Source organism: Metopolophium dirhodum, chromosome 7, assembly GCF_019925205.1.
Source record: "Metopolophium dirhodum isolate CAU chromosome 7, ASM1992520v1, whole genome shotgun sequence".
Classification (NCBI taxonomy): domain Eukaryota; kingdom Metazoa; phylum Arthropoda; class Insecta; order Hemiptera; family Aphididae; genus Metopolophium; species Metopolophium dirhodum.
This window is the reverse complement of record NC_083566.1, coordinates 22,288,321-22,314,034: the sequence shown is the minus strand read 5'-3', so window position 1 is coordinate 22,314,034 and position 25,714 is coordinate 22,288,321. Positions and strand designations below refer to the sequence as shown.

Here is a 25,714-nt window from a genome sequence, read left to right as displayed (position 1 = left end):
CATGTCTACTAGTCTACTACAAGCATTATGCTTTATAGCTGGTAGTACCTACCCGCCGCTAGTACACGAGAGCCCAATATAAAATAACAACATAATAGGTAGCTACTCCATTCGGAGATATTTTTATATCTATCGGCTTCTTACCAACCATCTACCGCGCGGTGCGGTATGAACCCGACCCACCTCGGCGGGCACGTCATACCTACGATATTATTATAAAACATGTGTACACACACACGACAATGCCGTCCGGTACTCAGGTATCATAAATGTATACTGTACCTATATTATATTATTATTATAATACTATTATACACAACTATGTTTGAGAACGTCTGAAAAAAACGGGTCCGCGGCGGCGGCGGCGATGACGACGTCGCATCATAACCGGTGGAGGCAAGAACAACACGACCGACGACGACGTCTTTGGCCCCGGACAGCGAGTGGCGTCAGTGCGTGCGTGCGTACACCAACATCGGGAGTTTATGTTTTCCTCTCCGTCCTACGTGGACGTCTGAAGCTCTCTCGCTCGCTCTTCTGTGGGCACACGCGTACACGTACACGGCGCGGCAGTCGCGTCTTAGACGAGTGCGCCGGTTCGCGCGCGTCCGCGTATACACACCGCCGAGTCGTAGAAGTTTTTCAAAAGAAAAATCCGGAAAAAAATCCTTTGGCCGTTCGTATACAATTCGGTCGTTAAACTATTTCGCGTCTCGTCCGGTTTCTTTCCATATAATTTTCATCTCGACAACATGTACTATTAGTAATATTGCTACAATAATATTACAACGTCGGTATTGTTCGATTCGTAATATTGATATGCGTGCCATGTAAAACAATTGTATATTATTGGCGTGTCGTACGCGACTCGTGCCGGATCCGATTTTTCGACGATCCGTCTCCATCTGGGACCGACGACGACGGCGCGTCGTGTAGGTACAACGCGGTCAAGATACTGTTAAAGCGCAGGTTTGTTTGTTTTTTTACCGAATCGTTTTCGTCGGTTTTGTTCATTATCTCGCGTTTCGCGTCTGCGCGCGTCTGTTTCCATCGCGACGGCACGCGTGGTAGTAATAATATTATTATGTGGTAGCTGTGGTACCTACCTAAGAGCGTACACGTTTTATTTTGGCCGGGCTTTAGCTTTTTCGCCGATATTATAATTCATAATTATCCTCGGTTTTTTCTTGCGAGAACCGCTTACCGCAGCACAACACCGAATTCGTTTTCAGTGGATATATTTCTTTTGTCCCCTTTACTTATAGGTATCCACGTAATAATAATATGCTCCCAAACAATCGATTTGAAAGTGTTGAAAGATCTTCGGTACAGATAATACCGTAATAACGAACGTACACTTGCAAACTTGGTTAGGAATTTATCTATTTAGGGTTACCACTTACCATATTATGATACTTACATATGTAATATGCATTGTACGTTCTCTATATTATATTAAAGTATTTTACATTATGTGTATAACTGTAATAACTATTAACTGTAGTAACTGTATGCGTCTGTATTATACCATGGCATAGCTAGGATGTTTTGATTGGGGGAGGAGGGGGGGGGGCTACAACAAATGGGTACTTGAATATTGAAAACATTTTGTAGTAACACTTCAAAAGTTTGACCACTATTTATAAATTTCTAAAAAGTGAAATATTTTCTTGCTATCCAAAAATATATTTTTATTTAATTTTAAATTATACAAAACTACCTAATGGCTAATACCACAATTAAACTATTGTATAAATAGTAAAAAGAATTCTCCTTTTATTTAAATAAGCAATAGTCAATACAAATGCAAATATATAAGTAGTACTTAAGAGGATGTCAGCGTACTATTTGTTTTCTCTCTCTGACCCACGCGCAACATAGACAAAATGCATTTACGCAGAATCGTTTTTTCTATGTTTTTAAGTAATTTTAGAGAAAAATCACCCATTACAAAAAAGATAGAGAATAATATTTTAGAGGGAATGACATATCGGTTTTATATTTTATTGTTATTTGACTTTGTATTCGACTATCAAAATAAACAAAAAATGCTGTAAATTTAAATTATGTTTAAATCGTTTTGAAACAATATTTAGAGAAATTTATATGTCATTCCCTCAAAAATATTATTTTCTATCTTTTTTGTAATGATTGATTTTACTCTAAGATTACCTCGAAGATTACTTAAAAACAGAGCAAAAACGGTTCTGCGCAAATTAATTTTATCTATGTTGCGCATGGGCTAGAGAGAGAAAACAAATAGTGCGCTGACATCCTCTTAATATTCTTTTTTTTAATATTATCAATAAATAAAAATAATATTACCTATGCATAATACAAAATATATTTTATGGTCAATAAAAGTTTAAAAAAATGTTGTAATAATACCTAAATCATGTTACCTATATACAATTAGATTTATATTAAATTATAAAATACATATACACAAATAAACATTAAAAAAATAAATTATATTACAAAATATACAGATGGAGCAAAACAGAATACAGGGAGGGGGGTGGTAGGTACTCTGTTCCTTGTGCTCTGGCCTAGGCCCCAGTGCAGAGCTGCCTCTGTTGCATTTTATTTTATTTTTTGAAGGTATTGTAGGTTTTCTATTAGCATCGAGGTTAAGTATCAATAATAGTTAATATCAAATTTATTTATTTTCAACTATTACCTATCAATAAAATAAATAACGAATCGATAAAACCATATTTGAAATAAATATTGATTAATTTGAAACTATTAATTTAAGTGGTTACACCTTCTTACACTATAATATATAAATGGGTGTGAACAATCGTAGCGTTTCCCCTTTTTCTATTATTTAATTATTCCATTAACTATTACAGGAAAACATCGTGATTTATACTATAAATAATAACTAATTTTCTTATTTATCATTTATACATTTGTTCAAAATAAGAGAAGCACTAGTAGCATAATAGGTAATGGTTTTCGTATGAAATGTTAATTAGTTTTGGAATAAAGTTAGGCGACGGTGAACAGGTCATAAAAATTGTACCTATAGTAAACTGCGCCAATAAGTATTTTAGTTGCCATTGATTAATCGGGCAGATTAGTACAAGCTAGCATACCTAATACCTATATTCGAATTTTCGCACATTGCCTACCAAGGTTGTTGAGTTGCATTTACTGTAGTAACACCCAAGAGGGGTTGAACAATCACAATTTTTTTAAGAGTTGTCATTTTCTACGGGCAACGAAGTGCGTGGGATCAACTAGTTATTAATACTTATTAGTCTCTTCTGGGTGCAATTTGCTATAGGTACATAGACATTTATACCTGCAATGTATTGGGCGAAATTTACGTTTGACCATTGAGTTTTTAGGTCAGTGGCTGTAAAGCTTCTTTATACTCGTAGTTTAGAAATTGGAATTGGTTGGTACTAAAGGTTATTTAGTAAATTGAAAACGTAAAATTTCTGTTAAATATTACGTACTTATATTTATTTGGTTAATATTAAATTGGTATTTGGCAATAAAATATGTACATACACAACAATTTTAAGCTATTTTCAGGTTAAAATAAAAAAAAAGGTGGATAAGTGGATGTCGCTCTGCTGTACAGTAGGTTACAAGTGGGTCACTGTAATGGATGGTGTTAAATTTGAATTCAATGATATAATATCATTGTATAAGAAAAACGATTCTGAGCGAAAACGGTCAGTCAGCCTATGATATTACCAAGTATATTTGATGATATTATTGTGAATAAAGTAATTTATAAATAACCTATTTACGTGGAGCCTTGTTTTCAATTTTCAATCCTTAGCTATAAAAGTTGAACATTTTATAAATTTTTAACTACAAAATAATTATTAAATTATAAATTTGATAAATTCTGTCCAAATTTGATCTTTAAATGCTTATAAAAAAAAACTGTGCCTATGTATTTTCAATATTTTTCAACTGCTATTGTAAAAATATATCAGGAGTCTTGTATTAAATTTTTACACTTTTTGGCCCAACAGATAAAACTTTATTGATATTTATAGAAAAAAAAACTAAAAAAATTGAAAACTGAAAATGCCCGTAAACAGCTCAAAAAGTGTCAAAATATTTTCAAAATTGTATGGTGTATAGGAAATGCTAATATAAACATTCAGTGAAATTTTCATGTATCTACAGTTATTCGTTTTTGAATTACTAGAAAATAAGGAAATCGGTACATGAGAAATCGAGTGAATATCTAATGTTGTAAAAATATGAATTTAAAACGCTCATAAAAATTTAATTTGACTTTCTTGTAGAAATTTTTTTTTTGATAAAGTTAGACAAACTTATGAGGAATCTTGTATTAGATTTTAAAATCTTAGATTTAAAAAGAAAATTTTTTATGAATTTCTAACTCAAAATAATTTGCAAATTTTCGTGATTTTTCCGTATTTTTTCAAGATTTGAACTTTAAACGTGTATAAAAAAAAACTGTGACTAAGGATTTTTAATTTTTTTCATCTGCCTTTGAAACAATAACCTAGGAGCCTTCTATTAAATTTTCAAGCTTTTTTACCCAACAAATAAAATTTTATTGATATTTATAGAAAAAAAATTTAAAAAAACTGAAAACTGACAATGTCCGTAAACAGTTCAAAAAAAGTCAAATTATTTTCAAAATTGTATTGTGTATAGAAAATGCAAATATAAACAACCAGTGAAAATTTCATGCATCTACGGTCATTTGTTTTAGAGTTACACCAATAACCAAAATCGATTTTGTTAAAAATCGATTTTGCGTAAAAATTCCCGTTTTTCCTTAATTTTTCTTTTGTTTTTCACATCGCTTTTGAAAACTACTGGGAAATTAAAATTTTGACCTCCCCAATGCACCAACGATATTCACTTTCCCATCGAACAAGATACTGAAGTCGAAAATCGAAGCATTATTTCGACTACTTATCGTGTACACAGACACAAAAATAAAAAAAAAAATGAAAAAAAAAATAAAAAAAAATAAAATAAAAAACACACATCATTGTAAAATCAATACATTCATCGTTTCACTCAGAATCTAAAATTTACTGAATATACGATTTTTATTAGGAATTTTCTACTGTAAATATGCCAAAATTACAATTAGGAATAATTTCTATCAGCATCCATTTTTCAATTAATTAAGCCAATGTAAAACTTTTGGAGAATTTATACTTAGTTTTACGACCGGTTAGTGTTTGAAAAGTGATTAAATAAGTACCTACTGAAAGAAGTCATCGATCATTAACTTTCCCAATCAGAAGAGTTTTAGGACTAGGTTTATTATTATGCATTTAATCCGAATAAGAAATAATTTATGGACTTAAGTATTGATATTTAATTGTGTATGAACAATTAATAGTAATGTGTGCCTATAATATTATTATATGCGAGTAATAATGGCCATTATTGTCGCACGATTTTGATTGTTTAAAAAGTCATAATTTCATATACCTAAATGCACACAATTAATTAGGTAGGTATTGAAAATTCTTTAGAACTCTTCAAAGTAATCGATTGAAAACTGTAATACATTATCTGGCTTGGCTATTAATACAGCTTTTATATAGTCAATGATCATGTCATACACATCTCTGTTGTTTTTTATGTAAGTGTTGTACTTTATTTTCATTTCAGGCTGAAAATGTAATTAATAAATTAAATTAAATCATATTTCTGAGAGTTGGTTTATTCTTACATATTTATTTAGATACATTAATTTGAATCGAATATCTTGATCCAAATTATTCTTTAGATGTGTCATATTGTCGTTATATACAAAACCATCTTTGGTGATTCGCATTGACTTATTGATGATCAATTTCTGATTAATTGTTTTACCCCATGAATGATTTAATATATAACCCAAACGGGTTAAAATAGTAATCGTTTCTCTAATTGGAATTTTAAAAGATTTTCCTAATTGTATAGCCCTCTTTATAATTATGACTGATACTGACATTTTATTTATTTTGTAATTGTCTTTTAATGAACATACCTATAGTAAAAAGGGGATGAATTAGTGAATATAATTTATATTTATTACGATGTTATAAGTGTCTACTGTCCACGTACGTATATTGTTTTACACAATGTTCCGTTGATGGTGATGGCTGTTTTATTTTTAATGGTACCCTCAAATCCTACTATTGCAAGATTTCGGAGGAAAGCGTAGTTCATACCCTCGGTTAGCAAACTCTGCAATTATACTTTTTAGTGCATCACAAAAATATTTGAAAAAATTTAATATTTTTTCCTCGATTTTTTCCAAACATAAAACAATAAAAAAATTAATTTGGTAAGTAATTATTTTAAGATTATGAAAAATCGAAACGATTGTTATGTTAAAAATTAAAATGTAATATCTATACTAAATTACTAACTATACCCACTACCTACCTGATTATTAAATAAATTATTTTTTCATTCTGCAGTAGTTATTGCAACAGTATCTAATATAAATTACACGAATCCTGTTTTAATATACAACATTATAACACGCTACTCCCAGGGAAAAACAAAATGAGATTGATTTGTAGTAGATACCCAGTGGCTAGTACACCATAGTACAGATATATTATAACGTATTATAATATATATTTTAATTTTGACTGTTTATACAAGGTAGGTTAAGTTATAGATTTGTATTATTTATTATTTATTTTAGTAATAATTTTAATACAAAAATTATTTAAGATCTATTTATCTTTCTTATGTTTTAAAAAAGAAAATACATATTTATTGATAAATATGTATTTTTAAAATAATATATCTATATAAATAATAATACCAATAATGTCCAATATAGGTAATATGTATCAATTAGTTTTGCATACTTATAGAATTTACACTGTAAAAGTATTCAAACTTTGGATTTTGACTAATAGTGGATGTAATAAGGGACTTTAACCTCACGATGCTTTGAATAATTATCCCTCCCCAGATGTCAGAATAAATTAGTAGTTACTCGAACACTCGAACAGAACTACTGTTAGGCAGTTAAAAATGTTCGTGACTTATACAAAAACAATTTTAGAAATTAAATGCTTAAATTAAAAAAAAAAATATGGAATATTGTTATACCTAAGGGGGAATATATTTCATAATATTATCATAGTGAATCTGTAAGGTGTACAACACAAATGTTATTACAATAGTTTATTTTAATTAACATTCTCTCACAACGATATATATAATATATAGAATATAGATATAGGAAGGTGAGTTTCAGTCTGATGTAATGCATACAATAATATAAACAACGTTTTGATCTTTAAACTAGGTAAGGAAATTTAATTTTCATGCTACATAAACTCGGATAAAGTAAACACATATTACTTATATATTAAGTTGAATGTTAGGTAATTAATAAATAATAAGTATAGTAATAACTACATCTATAAAGTTAAAGTTAGTTATTAATTATTTGTAACCTTACTTTTATGTATTTTAAATTTATGTTTTTGGTTTGATCAATTAATTCACCGTTGTTTATATTCGTGCAGATTTGTATTCTTCCATCATTGTTTTTATTTGAAACTAAAACTGTTTTACATTCCATTGCCGATTCCTTAGAGTACCTATAGTTGTTAAATATTTTCACTAATTATTTAGAATTATAATTTATTTAGTTTCAATGTAGTCATGTAATACGTTTGTGACCATTTTTCTTCATAAGATAGTAAATTTGTTGTGGTGAATGTTATTACACTCATACCAATTTCTTTTCCATGCTTGGAAATACTAGTCGAGTTTAAATTTATTATTAAAGATTCAGAATTAGTATTTGAATTACTTTTCTGTATTTGACCAACAAATTCACCTAATACTTCTTTTTTTTCATTTACTACACTTAATCTTTCATCAAAGCATAATTTTGTTACATTCTCATTATCTAAAACAAAATACCACTCTCTAGTTGGTCAGTTTTATTTGCTACTAATTTATCATTAATTGTATTTTGGTTTTAGTAAATTTAGGTCATTACTATTATTTGAAAATAGTAAATTGTATTTAATATTAAAATTGAAATGTCATTGTAATAATATAAAGGTAGGTACCAATTAACAAACTGTCTTCTTCTGTACTTGATTTTTTTAAATTCAAAATTTGGTTCTCGGTATTTATTTTCATACAGGTTGCTAAATCATTTGCACGAACCACATAAATATCCATACTTAGAAGGACGTTTTAATATTTTTTTCAAGTATATAATTCTTCAAATTGATTAAACAATAACAATACAAGATTTAAAAACAATAATAAAAATAAAGTATCTAATATTTATTATTTATTTTGTTGATTTTTAAAATGGTTTCTATGTTTTATTTTAGTTTTATTTTTGACATTCAACATCAATTCTTATTTGATACTGAAATACATTCATAAAGAAATCGAGGCAATCTGGTAATTAATGAATATTTCTTACCTAAATCATCAATAGGTACTTTATTTCGTTCATTAATTTACTTTGGTTTTATTAATATAATAAGTTGGATCCCTAAGTTCGATGTTAAGTATAATGATAAAGATGGCTATAATTCAGATACAATTTAGATAAAATCTAACTTAAATTATTGATCGGAGTTAATAATGTTGTCTGTTTCCATACACAAAAGTCAAAAACCAACACTTCTATTTGTTTTTTTGAGTTCAAAAATAGTATCTTGTGAGACGATTAATGAAAATTATTTAATATCTTTATTGTTTGTTAAGTGCGATTTGCTGTTAAATGTATCCGTTCGTTATATTGGCACTTTTTCAAGAAACAAAACATTCAACAAACAAGTTGTCTGTATATGATCATATTATTATTTCATAATACTATACCTAATAGTCATGCGCTAAATATATACTTAATATTATTAACCGTGGTGTTCTCTTTAATTAATAGAATTTAGCGTATTTATCATTTGTACAACTACACTGGTAGGTCCTTCATTAACCCTCCTACGCGTTTCACTACAGACCGTATATGATTTCACCTAACCAATTTAATATTTATTATTATTATGTTTTACAGGCTCCAACTTCATTGATTAATAGCTGTGTTACATTAAATATTTATTTGAAATTATCTATTTAGTTATTATTTTTATTGTTAGACACTAAGCTATTTTTAAATAATAAAGTGCACAATATCTCGTGATTAATGAATAATAATTTAGTATATAAATATATATTTTCTTATACCTCAGGCATCATTGTAATTCGTATATAAGTAGGAACTTACTATCTAGTACCTACTCAAAAATGTCATGTAATACGAACCCACAAGGAAACTGTACGAGGCTCTGCTTTCTACTAATGTGATTTTAAATACTAAATACTAGTTGGCATATCGCATTGTAGCCAACAGTATTGAATTTCAAAAAAAAAAAACAAAATATGAAAATGATTTAAATGTCAAAACGTAGATGAGAAACTATGCGAAATGTTAACAGCCACACTATAATATAAATATTGTAAACATGTTAATAATAAAAATAAAATAGTTATGCATAAATAAAATTTTGATTCTAGAGCATAATGTACATAATATATTAATATATAATTAAAAATATATTATTGTATTTACCTTTGCAAATTGTTTTATCCTATTAGTTGTATACATAAATTCACTCTTAAGATAACACATTTCAGATAATAGTGCTTCATTAAGTTTTCAATTGATGTAGTTTGAAGCTCCGAATACATCTTTATTATATTGATTATGGAATAAATAAGTTGAGGGGAGGCTTTCACCATGGCCACACGTTTTTCAGGGCACTATAGATACTAGGTATGCTACGCCGCCATTTTGCGACTTATAATGTTCTGTAAATATGAATTTTTCCCCCCTTTATTTAATCATTGATAAATGAGTCGTAACATGGTGGCATAGCATACCCAATATATGTAGAGCCTTAGTTTTTTCAGACAGATTTTCAAGACAGGTTCACAATGTTCACAGTTACATCGTCCGTTGTGTATTGTTTCTTTTATCGTATTCCTATTGTTGTTGTAATCATGGTGTCATCCACTAACCACAACCTACCGGGAAATTTCCACAAATTAGGCCAATCTCAACTTTTGGATACGACACGACAGCGGACATGTCTACAGACGACATTGCAGGCTGTGAACCCGGTTTAATTGACCGACTACGGTAATTACCACAGTTACCAGTATGTGAGTAAATGTATACCGCGATCTACAAATTTTACCATTGCCAATATTGTTAACGTTACTCGCGATCAGGTAATTGCGATATTTTTCGTTGATTGATGGTAAAACGGTGGTGGTTACCCCGTCGCCGCCCATTTTTTCCCACGTTTGATTCTCAATATTTCTTTTAAGACTGACGAATGGAAAAATATTATAATGTTGTATGTAGTTTTCGTTTTAAAAATTCATGTTAACAATTCTTTTTATTCGAGAAGCATTGGTAAAAAAAAAATGTCTCGATCAACTCGATTTCACGTCACTGTTGGAAAGTGCGTTAAGTGTTGTTCAGTGTGAAGACATTTCTGCGAAATAACTAACGTGTTTATTAAATTCTATACCTACGTATCTTTACACAAAATTTGGTTATTTAAGAACAAGATTTCTGTAATAAACGTAATTAATTTTGTTGATTTTAAATTGAACTCAAAATTTTATTAAAAGGAAGACGAATTTTAATAATTTTACAATTCAATTGTGACCCACTTCTATTTTCTATGCACTCTGGGCCTTTTATGAAAACATTGCTGCGTCTTTTTTTTTTTATCTACAGTGCTTCTGATTATCAGATGTCAAGGTTTTAAGCTGATCTGTTGCTTTAATTTTCACTTTTTTTGATGGACTCAAAATTAGATGCCTTCAACGCAGTTTTCACTTTTGACAATAGATAAAACTAAAAAGTCACAAAATGTTAAATCTAGTGAATATCGGAGGGGAGCCTGCGTTACGAATATCAGCCAAACATTATTTTATGACCAAAAATTGTTGCAAAAACCACGCATTGTTCTTGACATAAGTCTTTAAAAATTATTCAAACAGTTTCATTTTAAATGTTATTTTACTTGAAATCATTCGTATACAAAGACGTTGATAATTAAAAAAAAATTGTTTGTAATTTTCGTCAGTTATCATTGTATTCGGATTTCGGAATATTCGGATGTGTGTCATCTTCTCCACGGTCTCCCGCTTTTTCTACAGCTTTTCTGCTCAAAACTGGGCCAAAACCCACTAAAAAACTTGGTTACGTGTGACATGATGTCTTTCCTACAATAATTTCAGTCAATAATTTCAAAAATGTATTCGAAGATTTTTTTTAATTTAACAAGGAATTGAGAATTTCAATTCAATCCAGTATAGTAACACAGTGTCCATATCAACCATCAAATTAACGCAAAATAATTAACCAAATCTGACAATCGTTTAATGCAGAATCGTTTGCAGTAAGTAATTACACTAATAAGTAATATTACCTTCCCCACAAGTTTTCGGGTTATGTTCAGTCAGGATTTCATTTAGTAAAATCTAAATAAGAGCTTGATAAAATAGTCGCATGATTGCTACTTTCTCAAATTCCTTAAAAAGGTCTAAAAAATAGAAGTATACCGATTTATACCAAATACCAATAAATGCATAATTAAGCACTGAGCATGCTTAAAAAAATCTACACATATTATACAAAAGATGAATTTAGGATGGGTTATTTGCAATATAATGTTTGTGACAAATATTTAGGCAATTTTGTTGAATATGTAACTTTTTTTTATTTATCTCGTTATCAAAAGGTCGACGAACGAATACTCAGTAGATACTGTTTGCCGAACGTATGTTATAATAATACAATTTTTGAAATTTAGAAGTATAGGATGAGGGAAACAATAAAATGGCCCAGTGGAACAATAATTTTGAATGCACCTCTGAAAACTTATTTAAGTTATAAACATTCAAGTATTAAAGTATACATTTTTAGGTCAACTTTTTAAATTAATATTATACAGCTTAATCATTTATTTTATAATTATTGACTATATTACCGTTGGTTGAAATTAATTTAAAACTATCGGAACTCCGTGAGCCACACTTCTGAAACGGCGGTGGGCCTTTAACCAAAATATACTATATATAATATTATAATACTGAATAATTGTGTCAACAATAATTGTTAGAATATTTTGTGACCATGACGTGGTGTCGGGTGTCGTGATTGTTACGGACTTCTAGTCATATAGCTTCTCGCATAGCCATAATATTTAATAATGTTATAGAAATAATTGAGAATCATTAAAGTACCTACCTACATTAGTTAAAATACCTAATTTGTATGTATCGAAAATATTCTTATATGTTCTACGTAAATATTATATTTAAAAAACATGTTCCTATATGATAAAATTAGAGGCATAAGTAAATAGGTATTTAGGGACATTTGAGACCCATCAGGTGGTGTGTTGCTTCCCAGACATCAATTTTTTGTTTAATAATATTATTATAACATTATACTAACGAATAATATTAGTATAACGTTATTATAATACTGTTATAATATTATCATTACAAAATGTTGTCTGGGTTAATGGTAGTATTGAGGCATTAGGCACAACGAAACAATTAATCTAGTTATTACTCGTATATAGTAAATAATTACTATGATATTATAATACTTATTAAAGTAGCTATTTTAAAAATCAAAGATAATAACTAGATTGAAAAAAGTATTATGTTTTAAAATTTAATGCATTTTTTAAGCTTTATATTTAATTTTAATTTTTAGGGTGTATGTTAGATATCCATTTTAAGAGATCGTTAAATACAATATGTATGATGGTTATTGGAGGGTAATATTGCTGAGTAAAGTTGGTTCCTGCAATGTTCTGAATTCATTTTTTAACCTTTGATAACGAGCCCAATTTATTCCACTGGATCTACCTACTTCTTCTTAAATTATTAATAACTCTATAATTTTAAATGGGCTATACAGTATATATATGTCATAAGGCTGTCTGTGTTGTTACAAAAAAAAAAAAAATTATAACTTATAACTTGAAAATCTTGGACAAAAAAACTTTTCTACTAGGTATCCGAATATAACGTAATATCACAAACTGATACATTCCACAACTTTTTAAAAAGTATGAGTGATATAAATAATATATAATAGTTACACATAAAATATAAATATATACACCAGTGCCGAAGCACTCACTCCCCCCTCCCTCCCACCACCGCTGACGCTGGCGTGTCCCTCACCACTCAGAATCATTTGTTTTTAAATTATTGGTTATTAGATTATTATAATGTTATAACCAATATTAACATTATAATAAGTACAAGTGTATAACTATGATCAATTATCATTCGATTATGATTATAGATAACATTTTCACTTCAGCTTTTGTCTTTAAAAGAAGAAAAAATACAGAGCTAATTATGATATTACTAATAATGATTATTATACTTACTAGTACTACAGATAGCTAGAGTTTCCATTTTTTTTATCCTTATTTAGGATGGGTTTGCTTTCTACTATTATATTGAAGTGCTTAAATAGTATTCAGATATTTAATTTTACTGTCTTCCTTATTGTTACCATCGTGAGTACTTATGCAGCAGCACATTTATTTTGATGGTGTTAAACTGTCTTATGATTTTTTATAAAGGCTTTAAATGAATTTGTTTAATATACATCCATATTTAAAGGAGAATTTGAGTTAGGGAAAATTAAATGGAAGACGGAAAAAATAGCGCCAACCAACCCACCGACCACTGGATATTATGTTGCTCGAGATATATCTTTCCTAATGTAAAACATTATTAAATACCTATACCTATTATACTCAATTTAACCTGTGACAACACCTTTAGTAGAAAGCGAGCTCTCTAGTCTGAAGCGTATCAAAATATTTTTGAGCTATTTAATTAGTGAAAATCGACCAAATGGTTTGGCACTATGCCACTTATAATTCATTAGAACATTGAAATAAATATTGACAAAATTATTGATTAATTTGCCGCTAAAAACGTAATGCGTTTAGATTTTAAAGTTCAACTTGATTATTATTATTCTCCTCATCATGACTAATTCAATTTAATTATAATTTTAGACGTTAAGTTATTTATTTGATTGTCACTAATAAACCAATAATTTTGATTATTATTTTATACTCAAAAATAAATGTGTATGTTTTACTTAAACGTATGTTTTATAATTTTAAAAACTAATAAATAATGATAAAATGAGTGGCCCACTACCTTCGAAAAATAAATCATTGCCTACGGTACTGATACACCTACACTATAAGTCTAAATGTCTTACAATGTCTACATTGTACATAAAAAGGTATATTATAGTTTTATTAACCTTTTATAGTTTATTGTTTGGACGGAGCTTTGCAGATTAATACAGCAATACAACATATTTTTTCATGTTTTAAATGTAATTAAATTTATTGTAAATACGGTGTCAGTCAATATTTAACAGTCATCCTTATTCCTTTTGACAAATAATTTCCAGGCTGTTTTCTTATATTGTGCATATTGACATTTTTAGTACCTACAACAGTTGAGTATCGTTTTATTAGGTGTCCCTGCATTGTTTGTTAGATATCTGCAAATTGAATTCGTTAATGTTTTGCTTTTGTTAATGGGTCCCTTAAGGTTACTATTGAAATTGATATAATATATTGAGGGTTATTATTGAGGTTGATACGTTGATTATAATATTGTATTGAGCAATATAAGGATAAAGAATTAATAGTATTTTCTTTTATTGATAGAAATTAGTCTTAATAATAATTATTATTATTGATATAATTATTTTGTAATATTATTGTTACATAATAAACTATGAATATCTATAACTATGAATTACGATAGGTATGGTAAACAGTTATAATTTAGATTAATTATTATTTCAATAATATTAATTAATTTAGATTAATTATTATTTCAATAATATTAATTAATTTAGATTAATTATTATTTTAATTGGCTTATGTAAATATCCGAAATGTTATATCTTATATAACGATATTATTGTATCATTCTTATATTATAAGTTTAAAAAATATAAATTAAGCTTTATAATTAAATTAATAATACCTACTTTTAACTTACCCATTACATGAATCACAATAACTATGCGTCTATGTTTATAAAATCTAAAAAAGTATAAAAAGCACTACTATGCTTCATGTTACTTATCAACACATTAGTTTTAATGCCTTGTTATTTTAACAAAATTAAAATAGAGGTTATCTAAGATGAAACTAATTTTGCTAATGTTTTTGAATATAATCCAGTTTATGACATTCACTTTTAGACGTAGTTTCTTTTGACTATTTATTCTTGTCTTAAACATAGACTTTAATATTTATTACAAAACTGAATTTTTTTTATTGAAAAGATTTTTTAGTTCTATAATTTTTAATTTTACATTGCGCATGTACATAATTTAACTTAACTATAGATTGATATATTAAATATATACCTGCAGGGTCTTTCAAATTTGGGGCCATCTATTGTACATATTATTCTTGCGGATATCAAAACTTAATATAAATTACGTGCAGTATTTACGCATTTCCAAATTGTGTGACAAAAATGGTGGGTTCTTAAGGAATCTCCGTCATCTTTGCCACACAATTTGGTAAATACATAATATAATAATAATACATTAAGTTTTGATATATAGGGATAATGCTAGCATAATGTGAGAATCGTGACTCTTCCTCCTTTCTTCCTCTTCCAACTTTTTCACATAACCTCGGAATTTAAGAACGCTCTAAATTGTATTTACTTCTAATTTCTTGTTTTAATTTTTAAATTTTTTTGTTCCAGAGGAATTTGCCCTTCGCGAGGAATGCACCGCTCCTCGATGCAGCCGGTGGCGGAGGCGGCGTCAGCCGGTCCAGCGGCGGTGGCCGCGGGGTCCGATGCGTTTTGAAAACCGCGTTCTAAATATAAAATCACCAACGGACAGCGAAGTCGTGTCGGCGGCAGCAACGGTTGTGGTGGGACGCGAGCGAACGAGTGGCATATCAGCCGCAGCCGTTGTGTATACGGAGTGTAAATTAAATCGCGTCGCCGGAGACACCGAATCGTCGGTGGTACGGCGGACGCTGAACGCGTGCACGAGGGTAAAACCTGCGTCAAACGTGTATCGTATATTATGTAATATAAAATGTAAATCGCATAAAAAAATTTCACGAGTTTCAAGTGTGAGCTACCGTTCCCGAGGTTTGTCGCCAGTACGATTTTTCATCCCTCCGGGCCCCCTTCCCGCCACATCAGTGTCCGTCCGCCGACGATCCGAAACCACGGTCCGAACGACACCGCATTCGCGACCGTGACAATATTATTTTACATTTCATACCACAATATAATGTTAAATTAAAATATAATGTGCCGAGCACCTAACTCCCGTACCACGTTACAAAAGCACGCTATAATATAAACACAAGCACCTCGTCAACAATAATGTCGTAGTATCTACCTACTTGGTTTTTCTCTTTTCGTTTTCACACATTATACACAATTACTAATATATCATCATCATCATCATCATCATCATCGAATCGGTACGCGATAACTGCCGGAGTGACATACGCACGGCGTCCGGACCCCGCGCAGCCGAAATCGTCATGACGCACAACAGCAAGACTTCGTTGCTCAATAACGCCGACTACGGCGGCGGGGGCGGCGGAACGGCCGCTGCTTACGGCGCACCTCACGCCGCCACTGTCGTCGCCCGACCTACCACATGGATCAGGTGAGTGTCCGTCGTCGGCTCTAATATGATAACAAATAACAATAATATCATAGTAGTTTCACGTAACGAGAAAATACTTCGTAATGGTGCCAGCCAATATAGAGTGGTCGTACCTACCTATATTCGACTATAAAATTCTTATCACGAATTGAGAGTAGGTATAATATTGTTATATTCGGATACACTTTTTAGACCGTCATTGTGATTCGTTCGTCTGATTGAAAAAGTATGTGACACGCGCGGTGATCGATAACGTATAATATAGAGACGTGGTTTTTTTTTATTATTACTATTTTGATCCGTTTTGCATTATTGATAACGAGTTTGTCGTTTGTTTTCTTCTGAAAAAACATGATGTTCCACGTGCGTTACAAACCTACGTACACTCACGTTTGTTTTTTAAGTGTCAGCGTATACAGTTACATAGGTACTTACATGCGTTCACATTGATTCGTCCAACTTAAAATTATTAATCCTGTTATAATAATTTTGAATCAAAAGACTCGTATGGTTGAATACCGCACGTACTTATATAAATTAACATATAACAACATGCCTAAACTAAAAAATGTTCAACATGGATATTTATATTTATTTGATTATAATTTATAATTATTACGCTATTCACGTATTTGATTAAATCATATATTGAACATTATATATCTACATATTGTAAGGTATTGACCTACACAGTCAATTTTAAAAATGAATTTTTATTAATACAACAAAAGTGTATACTTTATTAGTAGGTATTGCCTACCAGCTATTAGAAATATTCTTATGACCATTAATACAAATATTAATGTACCTATTATAACTATACTGTATTATACCGTGTTCTTTTCCGTCAGTAACTTATTTTTGTAGTTAATGGTTTTTAAAGGTTATTTTGGAAAATTATAACTGTATTACAGAGAGTCAAAATTATTATATTATGGTATTAAGGTGTACCTAAAATTAAAATTTTCATGAAAATGTAAGGTAGCCATATTATATACATTTTTCAATGTTGAATATAATTTCTATTAATTATTAAAATGTTTAATATAGTTGTACACGTTTTTATATATACCTAAGTGGCGACGAAGATGAGCATAATATACTATATAGTTTATAGAATTTATAACCAGTGCCTGGGAGATTAGGTACCTAGTGTTATTAGTGGGCAAGCAATAAGCATATATATGGTGAGACCTCAGGTGAGATTCTCTGTTTACAAATTGTATTGATTATATTAAGTGTAGGTAGGTATTTATTATTTAATAATGTGCAATTTTTTTTTTATCACGAACAGAGTACCTACAAAATAATTTATTCTACAACTGTTTAATAAGATCGTTTAAATATTATATTGTTATTTTAAATTTTCTGTGCAAGAGTTCAATAATATAATAAATATTACAGTTTCTTAGTGCATTCAATTATTTACACAGTTAAAGACTTATGATTTAATTGCTCCAACCATTACCAATGTTTGCATTTTCTATTCATATATCAGATTATACCTATATTATTTTATACTTGAAAAACTAAACCTATCTTAACATTCTTAACTTTTCATATAATGTGCAGCAGCTTGTCAAACTCGCAAAACTCGTCAAAAAACGGTAAAGAAATTATTCAAACTCATTTATTTATCAATGACAATAAATTGGTATTAGTACATCAAGATTACATTTTCAGCATCAGTTTAATATTCTATTTTTCTTATTTTTACTAAGCCTTGTACAATGTGAAATACACGTAGTAATTATTATTAAACCCCTGTGGATTTATATTTTATACCTTATATTATTTTGACACAATATATGTTCAGGAAAACTATAACTAAAAGATTCATTTTTTTGCACACATATTATTATATTAGACAATATTAATATCAACGTCCAATGTAATATTTTACCAACAGATCTTTAAAAAAAAATTGTAATACTCTTACCATACAATTATTATTGTTGTTGGATTTTAATGAAGTTTATTTATTACTTAAATATTAACTATAGTACCAACTTTATTATTTATATAATACATCGTTGGTAGTTATTTTTGAATTACATTTACGAATATTATCTTATAGGTAGTTAGTTTTTTAGTTTATTATAATTATATAATAATTAAATAACTATTTAATTTTTAACCAAACAAATAGTTTTGCTATAAATATAGCATTTAACAGCGCTTATTAATGACATTTACTTTCAACAATAGTTGGTAAGTAAGAGAAAGAATATTGATAAAATTAAAAATGGCTCTATAGTCTATATAATGTATAAAGTACCAAATATATTCAATTTCTAATCGATTATATGGCTTATATCGTTAAATTTTATATTTTTTAAAACTTTTTTGTACCCAATAAAGTTAACCCTGAAAAATGAATTAAAAATAAAATATTTTGTATAAAATCATTATATATTTATTTATTATCTTCGTTATAAAGAACTAAAACTCTTAAATTAATTATGTAAACGGGTAAATAATAAAATAACTGGCTTATTAACTACTGTTCATACTTAACGGATTAGATTTTAATTACCTACATACTAACTAAATCACATTTTGATAAGTATTTTACAAAGACAATTATTTGATAATAACATAATAATATGCTACCTACTTTCAATTAATATTATAGCTGTTCCGTCCAGTAACATGCCATTACGAGTAGTTGCAATTCACCATTATTTTTTGCATTTGAGTAATTTAATAGATATTCAGTACTCATTCGTTTAAAGCTTGAATATTATTTTTATTTTAACTATTGTAGTTTGAAAAGTTCTTTTGTAAGTAGCTGCCATTTTTCTATCCAATATTTCAATGACTTGTGTGACTGACGAATTCACAATAAAAGCAATAGTTATTAAATTTAAAAACTCGTCTTAAAAGATTTACTATAAAAACTTAAAAAGACTTTTCAAGTCTGCAGACCAATTTGACACGTATATATTGTTAAAATGTATAACAGAACAATTATAAATATTCGATTGAATATTAATTGTATTCCCTATACCAACATTTTAATTTAGTTGAAATAGGATAATTTTAAATGACTTTAAATCAGGAGATTGTAATGATTATAATCTATTGAAATTTGCAGTAAAAAATTTGAGGAATATTTGTTTATTGCAACTGTGTGCTGGACTCATAGTTATTCTATTTAAATGTATATTTATAACATTTATGATAGTTGTTTGCTATATTATTATTATTATTATTTTTTTTTTTTTATTGAGTTGCGGCTTCAACATTTATGGTCATTATTCTGAAGGTTATTTTTTAGGTATTTAAATGTGGTGGAGGGTATGGTTGGTTAGAACACGTGTATATGTGGCGAGGATTTGTCACTAAAACTCGTGTGGTCACCCATCCGGGAACTAGTGACACCGGTTGATGCTAGACTTCAGAACACGTTTGTGACTGAAGCCATCCACCGAGCCGTACCAGGCCACGGATAGAATGTGTAATCTACTTTCCTAACGTACCTATTATCATTACAAATTTCTATTATTTTGAAGCGTTTGGACTTAGACAACATTTAGATTTTCGAAGGATCGTTGTCGTTATCAATCTATATGAATATTATATTTATAGTTATTGATTATACTGATAAAAGTCGTAACGGTTTGTAAATGTCGACAGTATTAATACATTAACTAACCTACCAATATAGTACATAATCGTATACTATTAAAATATACAGACATACAGTAGAATACTGAAAAAGGTTTTTTCTCAAAATATTTTCTATTGATATCAGGTTACATACATATTACATATACATAAAGTTATGATAATTTAACGAGTATTATAAGAATTTTGCTTTTGAATCATTTTACAAAACTAATATGTCATCAGTTCCCATACGCGCAGTGATGACAATGTTAATCATTTTGCTTGACATTTTATATTTAAGTAAAACCCATGACACCATAAATTTTCAGAACTATTTGACACAACCATTCAAAAATAATATAATAAGTTTGTTTGGTTCGTTTTTTTATCTTTTTTGTTATTTTTATGGGTATAATAGTATTAATATTATGTTCTTTGTGTAAATATTATTTTTATTTTTAATTCATTATATTGTAAACTAATAATTCCTATTAGCTATTTATTTAGGTATTTAATTTACCTACGTTTAAATATTAAAACTAATTTTGAATTTTATCAAATATTTTCTAAAACATGCATTTAGTCTAATTTATTACAGATAAAAAGCTATGTTATAAGATGTATCTATATGTTAATAATTAGCTTAATATTGGTAAATAATCAAATTTATAACGTATTTTTCTAGTTGATTTATTTAAATATTATCTACATTCGTGTTATTATTGTTACTTATACTTTTTATATTATATTTGTGTATATAATAGTGAGAGATATAGAAATTATCTTCATTTTCATCATTATTATTCAATATAAGTATACATATTAGACAAAGTGCTATGCATCTATCGGTTTTAAAATGTATTTGTTAGTTTTTATCAGGAACTCGAGTAACAATTTATTTTGGTAATACAATTAAACTATTTATAAATTGTATAAAAAGAAAAAATATGTATGTAATTATCATAATATACTCAATATTATGACAATTTAAATTATCGTATTGGCCCTTGATCTGTTAATACTGTATGTCTGTATTTATAATTTCGAACGCAAATACTAGTACATAGTAAGTATGTACTAAGTAATATATTTTGTTTTTATCGACTGAAGGCTCGTCCATTTTAAACGATAATAAATTAAAGGATACCATACGTTAAGTTTGGAAATATATAAATTATTGGCGTATTTAAATGGATAGTAATAGAATAGCAAATGCTAAATGTTAATTAAATGATTTAGAATTTTAGTCACGCCTGTACATTTGTTTTTATTCAATAAATTAAACTGTTAACGTATAGTTTCAAAAATTACTATTTATTTGTTATTCTTCTTTAAAAAGTGTAATATGGTTTCATACAAAATAAAGAAAAAAACTAGTTTTGAAAAGTAATTTATAATTTTGAATAATTTTACGAAACAATGCACGAATTTTTTTAATATTAAAATATATAATATAACTATTTAATATAAAACAATATAGTAATTATTTTGTGTCTAATAGTATAAAAATATATAATATTACAAATTACTATATTATATATATTTATTATAAAATATAAACATTATTTTAAAAAACAAGTAAATAACAATAAAAAAATGTATTGTGCAAAGGATATCTATTTTTATAACAGAAAGATTTATTAAACTTTTTAGATTTAATTCGAATGTTAATGAATACACATTATATATACTATATTATGTTTATATATATAAATAAAAATGTATTAATTATATTGATCATTTTTCAGGCAACCTCAATATTTTAGTATTGGCTCCGTACGAGTTCGTTTTGGTCCAATTTCTACCAAAAATGATGTCACCGTGGCTCCATCTAATGGTGAGTTCCAACTAGATACTGACGCTAAAGAATCGTCGTGCTGCTGCGGAGTAACATCCCGAATCCCTCTTCCGACCGGCTCTAATAATAGACACACTACTGGCGCTACTTGTCTGCCCCGAATACAGGCGCCAGTATACCGTAGCTCATTGGATTGGTCTAACCGCGTTCAAAAACCATCGTCCGGTTGTTTCGGGAAGTTAACTGTCGATCGTGTTCCGTTAGTCGCTAAAATTTGTGACGACTCAAAAGATCTACCTTTACAAGAACAAGAAGCTACTAATCTGGACCGGTTCCAAAGGTTTCGTTTCGGCGGTCGCAACGGTAGAGGCGGTACGCAAAATAAAAAAACCAAACAAAACGTGACACCGAGAACTACTGACAAATCCGACCGGCTAAGAAAGCTCACAGACAAGCTCAAGCAGCCATCGGCTTGTGAGGCACAGACGTCAGATACCAAGGATGAAAATCTGATGGGTAGCACAGCCACATCGACAGCGAATTTAAGTGGTGAGGAATCGTTAGATAAGTTTGAAGATGGTATACGAAAACCTGAATCTAGAACTATAGTAGGTTCCTATTACCAGCGGTCTATACCGTTTAGGAGTGCATCATTTTCCCAAGTGTATTATTCACCATCCGACGGTAAATATATAAGGTCCGATGGAAGGAAAAGGAGCACACCAAATCCTGTTGCCCTTTCTCGTAAAGCTCATTCGTCTGAACCTGTAAGAGCTTATTCTCAAGACCACGATGCTATAGATGTACCTACGCCCCCTAGACGAAAAAATAAATCGTTCAAGTCGTCAGATCAATTGAGTCAGTCAGACGTAGCGATAATTGAAGAGTCGTTAGAAATATCAGTTGAAGAATCTCCCGATCAAGTCACTGAAGAAACATTTTTATCGGAGTGGAAATCTGAGACTGACGGTACTGTTCAGAATCCCGAAGACAGTTCTACTAGCACACCTGTTGATTCACCAAAAGAAGAACCACAGAGTCCAGAATATCCACAAATGCCTCAATGGTCGTCTCTCACAGAACTGCCCCTATTACGACCTAAATTATCTGCGCAGAGTTCCGAAGAAAAAGACGAAGACAAAATATGTTCATCACCAAAAGTAAATTACCGTCAATATCTGTTGTCAAAAGCAGACTCGTTATCTGAAGGTGAAAGTGACCAAGGTAACCATAGTCAAACGTTATCACCGACAAGAGAGTGTACATCATCTCCATGCAATGAAAATTCTGATTCCGAAAAAAATTCTGGTCCACCCGTGCCTTATTCAAAAAGACCTCTCCGTGGTCCGTATTTGGAAATGATAGTAAATGAAAAAAAAAAACCGGAAGTGAATGGTAAGAAGCAAGATGCCTTGAAGTTCCTAGATGAATATCCTAAGCAAATCCGATCGGCCGACGATTGTCAGCTGAAAAGAAGCTACACTTCGCCCGACCAGCCATCGGACCGGTTAAGACTCAGAACATCGCCAAAAAGAAAAACTAGTGCAAATATACCATTGTCAGTTACGACCGTAAAGAAACACGGCATTAATGAAACAGTGGTTTGTCATCAAAGAACAACATCTAGTCCAAGTCAGTTGGAAGGATGTTCGAGAGTGAAAAATACGCCCGAACCTAGTCCTCAGCTTTTAGCACAATTATTGAAAGGAAGCTCAGAACAAGTGTATGGACCTTTGACAAACCCATTAAAGGTAAATTTAATTATATTTTACCTACTATCGATGCACAAAACATAATTAATTTTATTGACCAACTATTATTTTTTATAATAGGTACCTATAATGAACAAATAAATAAATAATCAATATAATATTTTTATTACATACAGTACTTACATAATAATATATTGCTTATATTAAATATTTATGACCAGTTCTAGATTATATATTATATTATATTGGATTATTCGTGCATAGTTTTTGAGATTCAAAAATTATAATAACATGTTCACTAAAATGACTTTTTTACACGATTTTAATATATTTTATTATAATATGAATAATAACAATAGAAAATATAACAAAAATACATAAAAAAAATGTATACATTATACATTTATATAAAGTAGAAAAAAAAGTTTTGTTTAGATTATTAGTTATAATTTTGCAATAAATAAATAATAATAGCAATATTTTTGTTGTTAAAATATACTTACAGATTGTATTGTTAAAAAATAGACTTGAAAAAACTGTAGTGATGTTAAGAATTCTGATTTTTGAAATAACAAAACTAGACCCAGAACTTTTTTTTTTAAATTTATGAATTAAAAATGAACTGAACTGAAATTAAAACTAATTTGCGTAATTTATTGTTTTCATTTCTTTCACATGACTATATTTTATTTGGTTAATTAAATTTTAAGTTATAAAAATAAATAATTATTTTTATTTAATTTAACTTTAAATTAATTATAAATTTAAACTTGACCTTAAAATCAAACAGTTCATAACTAGAAAAAATGATAAACCTATATTAAAATCGTAGAAATTACATGATAAAGTTTGTATTAATTATCTGTTGATGTATAAGGTTAGGTTAGGTTAGGTTTTCCCATTTGCATTTAAATTACATTCTAATTTCAAGGGTTCATTGTCATAAAATGGATTAATTCATGTATATTCTTTTAGCACATTTAAATTTATTATCCAAACACATTTTTTGTTTTTGTTTTTATAATAAAAATACCTACACATTAAACTAAGTTTAATTTATTTATCTTCTGTTTTATAAATAATAATAATGTAATACTTGATCATCGTAGTATATAATCGTAAGTTCGTTATTAAGTTTTTTCGTTTAATCATAAAATAATTTCGGTATTTTAATGTAGGTATCCATAGTTACTAGTTACTGGTAGTTAGTAGTGTATTGTGTATTTAATTTTTATTTAAACACCATTTAAATTTATATTGTCAATTGTTTAGACGATAATAGTAGTTCCAATTCTGCAGCATAAAAAATATTTTCAAATTATGAAGTCCTCGTTTTTTCAGTGTGGATAGCATGGTTTTATGTCGAATGAATAGTTAACTTATATAATTATTCATTTAACTTACGTCTTAGTGTCTTATTTATGATGAAGAATTTTTTAGAAAATTCTAATCAAATAGTTCTACAGTTGCGTAATTTGAGTAAATTTGAAAGTTTTTAATTTTTTTTATCTTTTGTTCCCACATTTTATGAAAACACAAATTTTATTATTTTAATTTTTTAGTTCGAACCAAGCTCAAGAACGCCAACACCAGTAATAGGTATTTTTTATTGTTTTTCGTTCCATGTAAATGTCATTCCTACATAAAACGTGTCCAAAATGAAATGTACTGACGTTATTATATTTGAGTTTTATTAATATACCAGAGCACATATTTTTGGAACACAAAATGTTTAAATCTTAAATCACTAAAGTTTATTGAAACCCGTTATTAATATACATATGTATTTTAAATTTTTAAATAAGCTACATAGATATGATTTTGAACAAGGTTATGTACTCGCATTTT

General features: G+C 28.9%; 2 protein-coding genes across 2 annotated transcripts in view; one reads left to right on the top strand and one right to left on the bottom strand.

The window, feature by feature from the left end:
* Positions 1-456: 456 nt before the first annotated feature.
* LOC132948494 (rho guanine nucleotide exchange factor 17) overlaps positions 457-25,714 on the top strand; it is a 78,506-nt gene continuing 53,248 nt past the window's right edge. Inside the window, exons 1-3 of the mRNA XM_061018983.1 lie at positions 457-969; positions 15,814-16,744; positions 22,105-23,905. Coding sequence (XP_060874966.1) covers positions 16,617-16,744; positions 22,105-23,905 — 1,929 coding nt within the window. The 5' untranslated portion in view covers positions 457-969; positions 15,814-16,616. The remainder of the gene's footprint in view (positions 970-15,813; positions 16,745-22,104; positions 23,906-25,714) is intronic.
* On the bottom strand, positions 3,242-8,172 carry LOC132949230 (ciliogenesis-associated TTC17-interacting protein-like). Its single transcript, XM_061020010.1, has 6 exons — positions 8,058-8,172; positions 7,651-7,891; positions 7,436-7,577; positions 6,073-6,195; positions 5,696-5,995; positions 3,242-5,635 (listed from the first exon to the last, which is right to left on the bottom strand). The coding sequence occupies exons 1-6, from the start codon at positions 8,170-8,172 to the stop codon at positions 5,492-5,494; spliced, it is 1,065 nt and encodes a 354-aa protein (XP_060875993.1). The 3' UTR covers positions 3,242-5,491.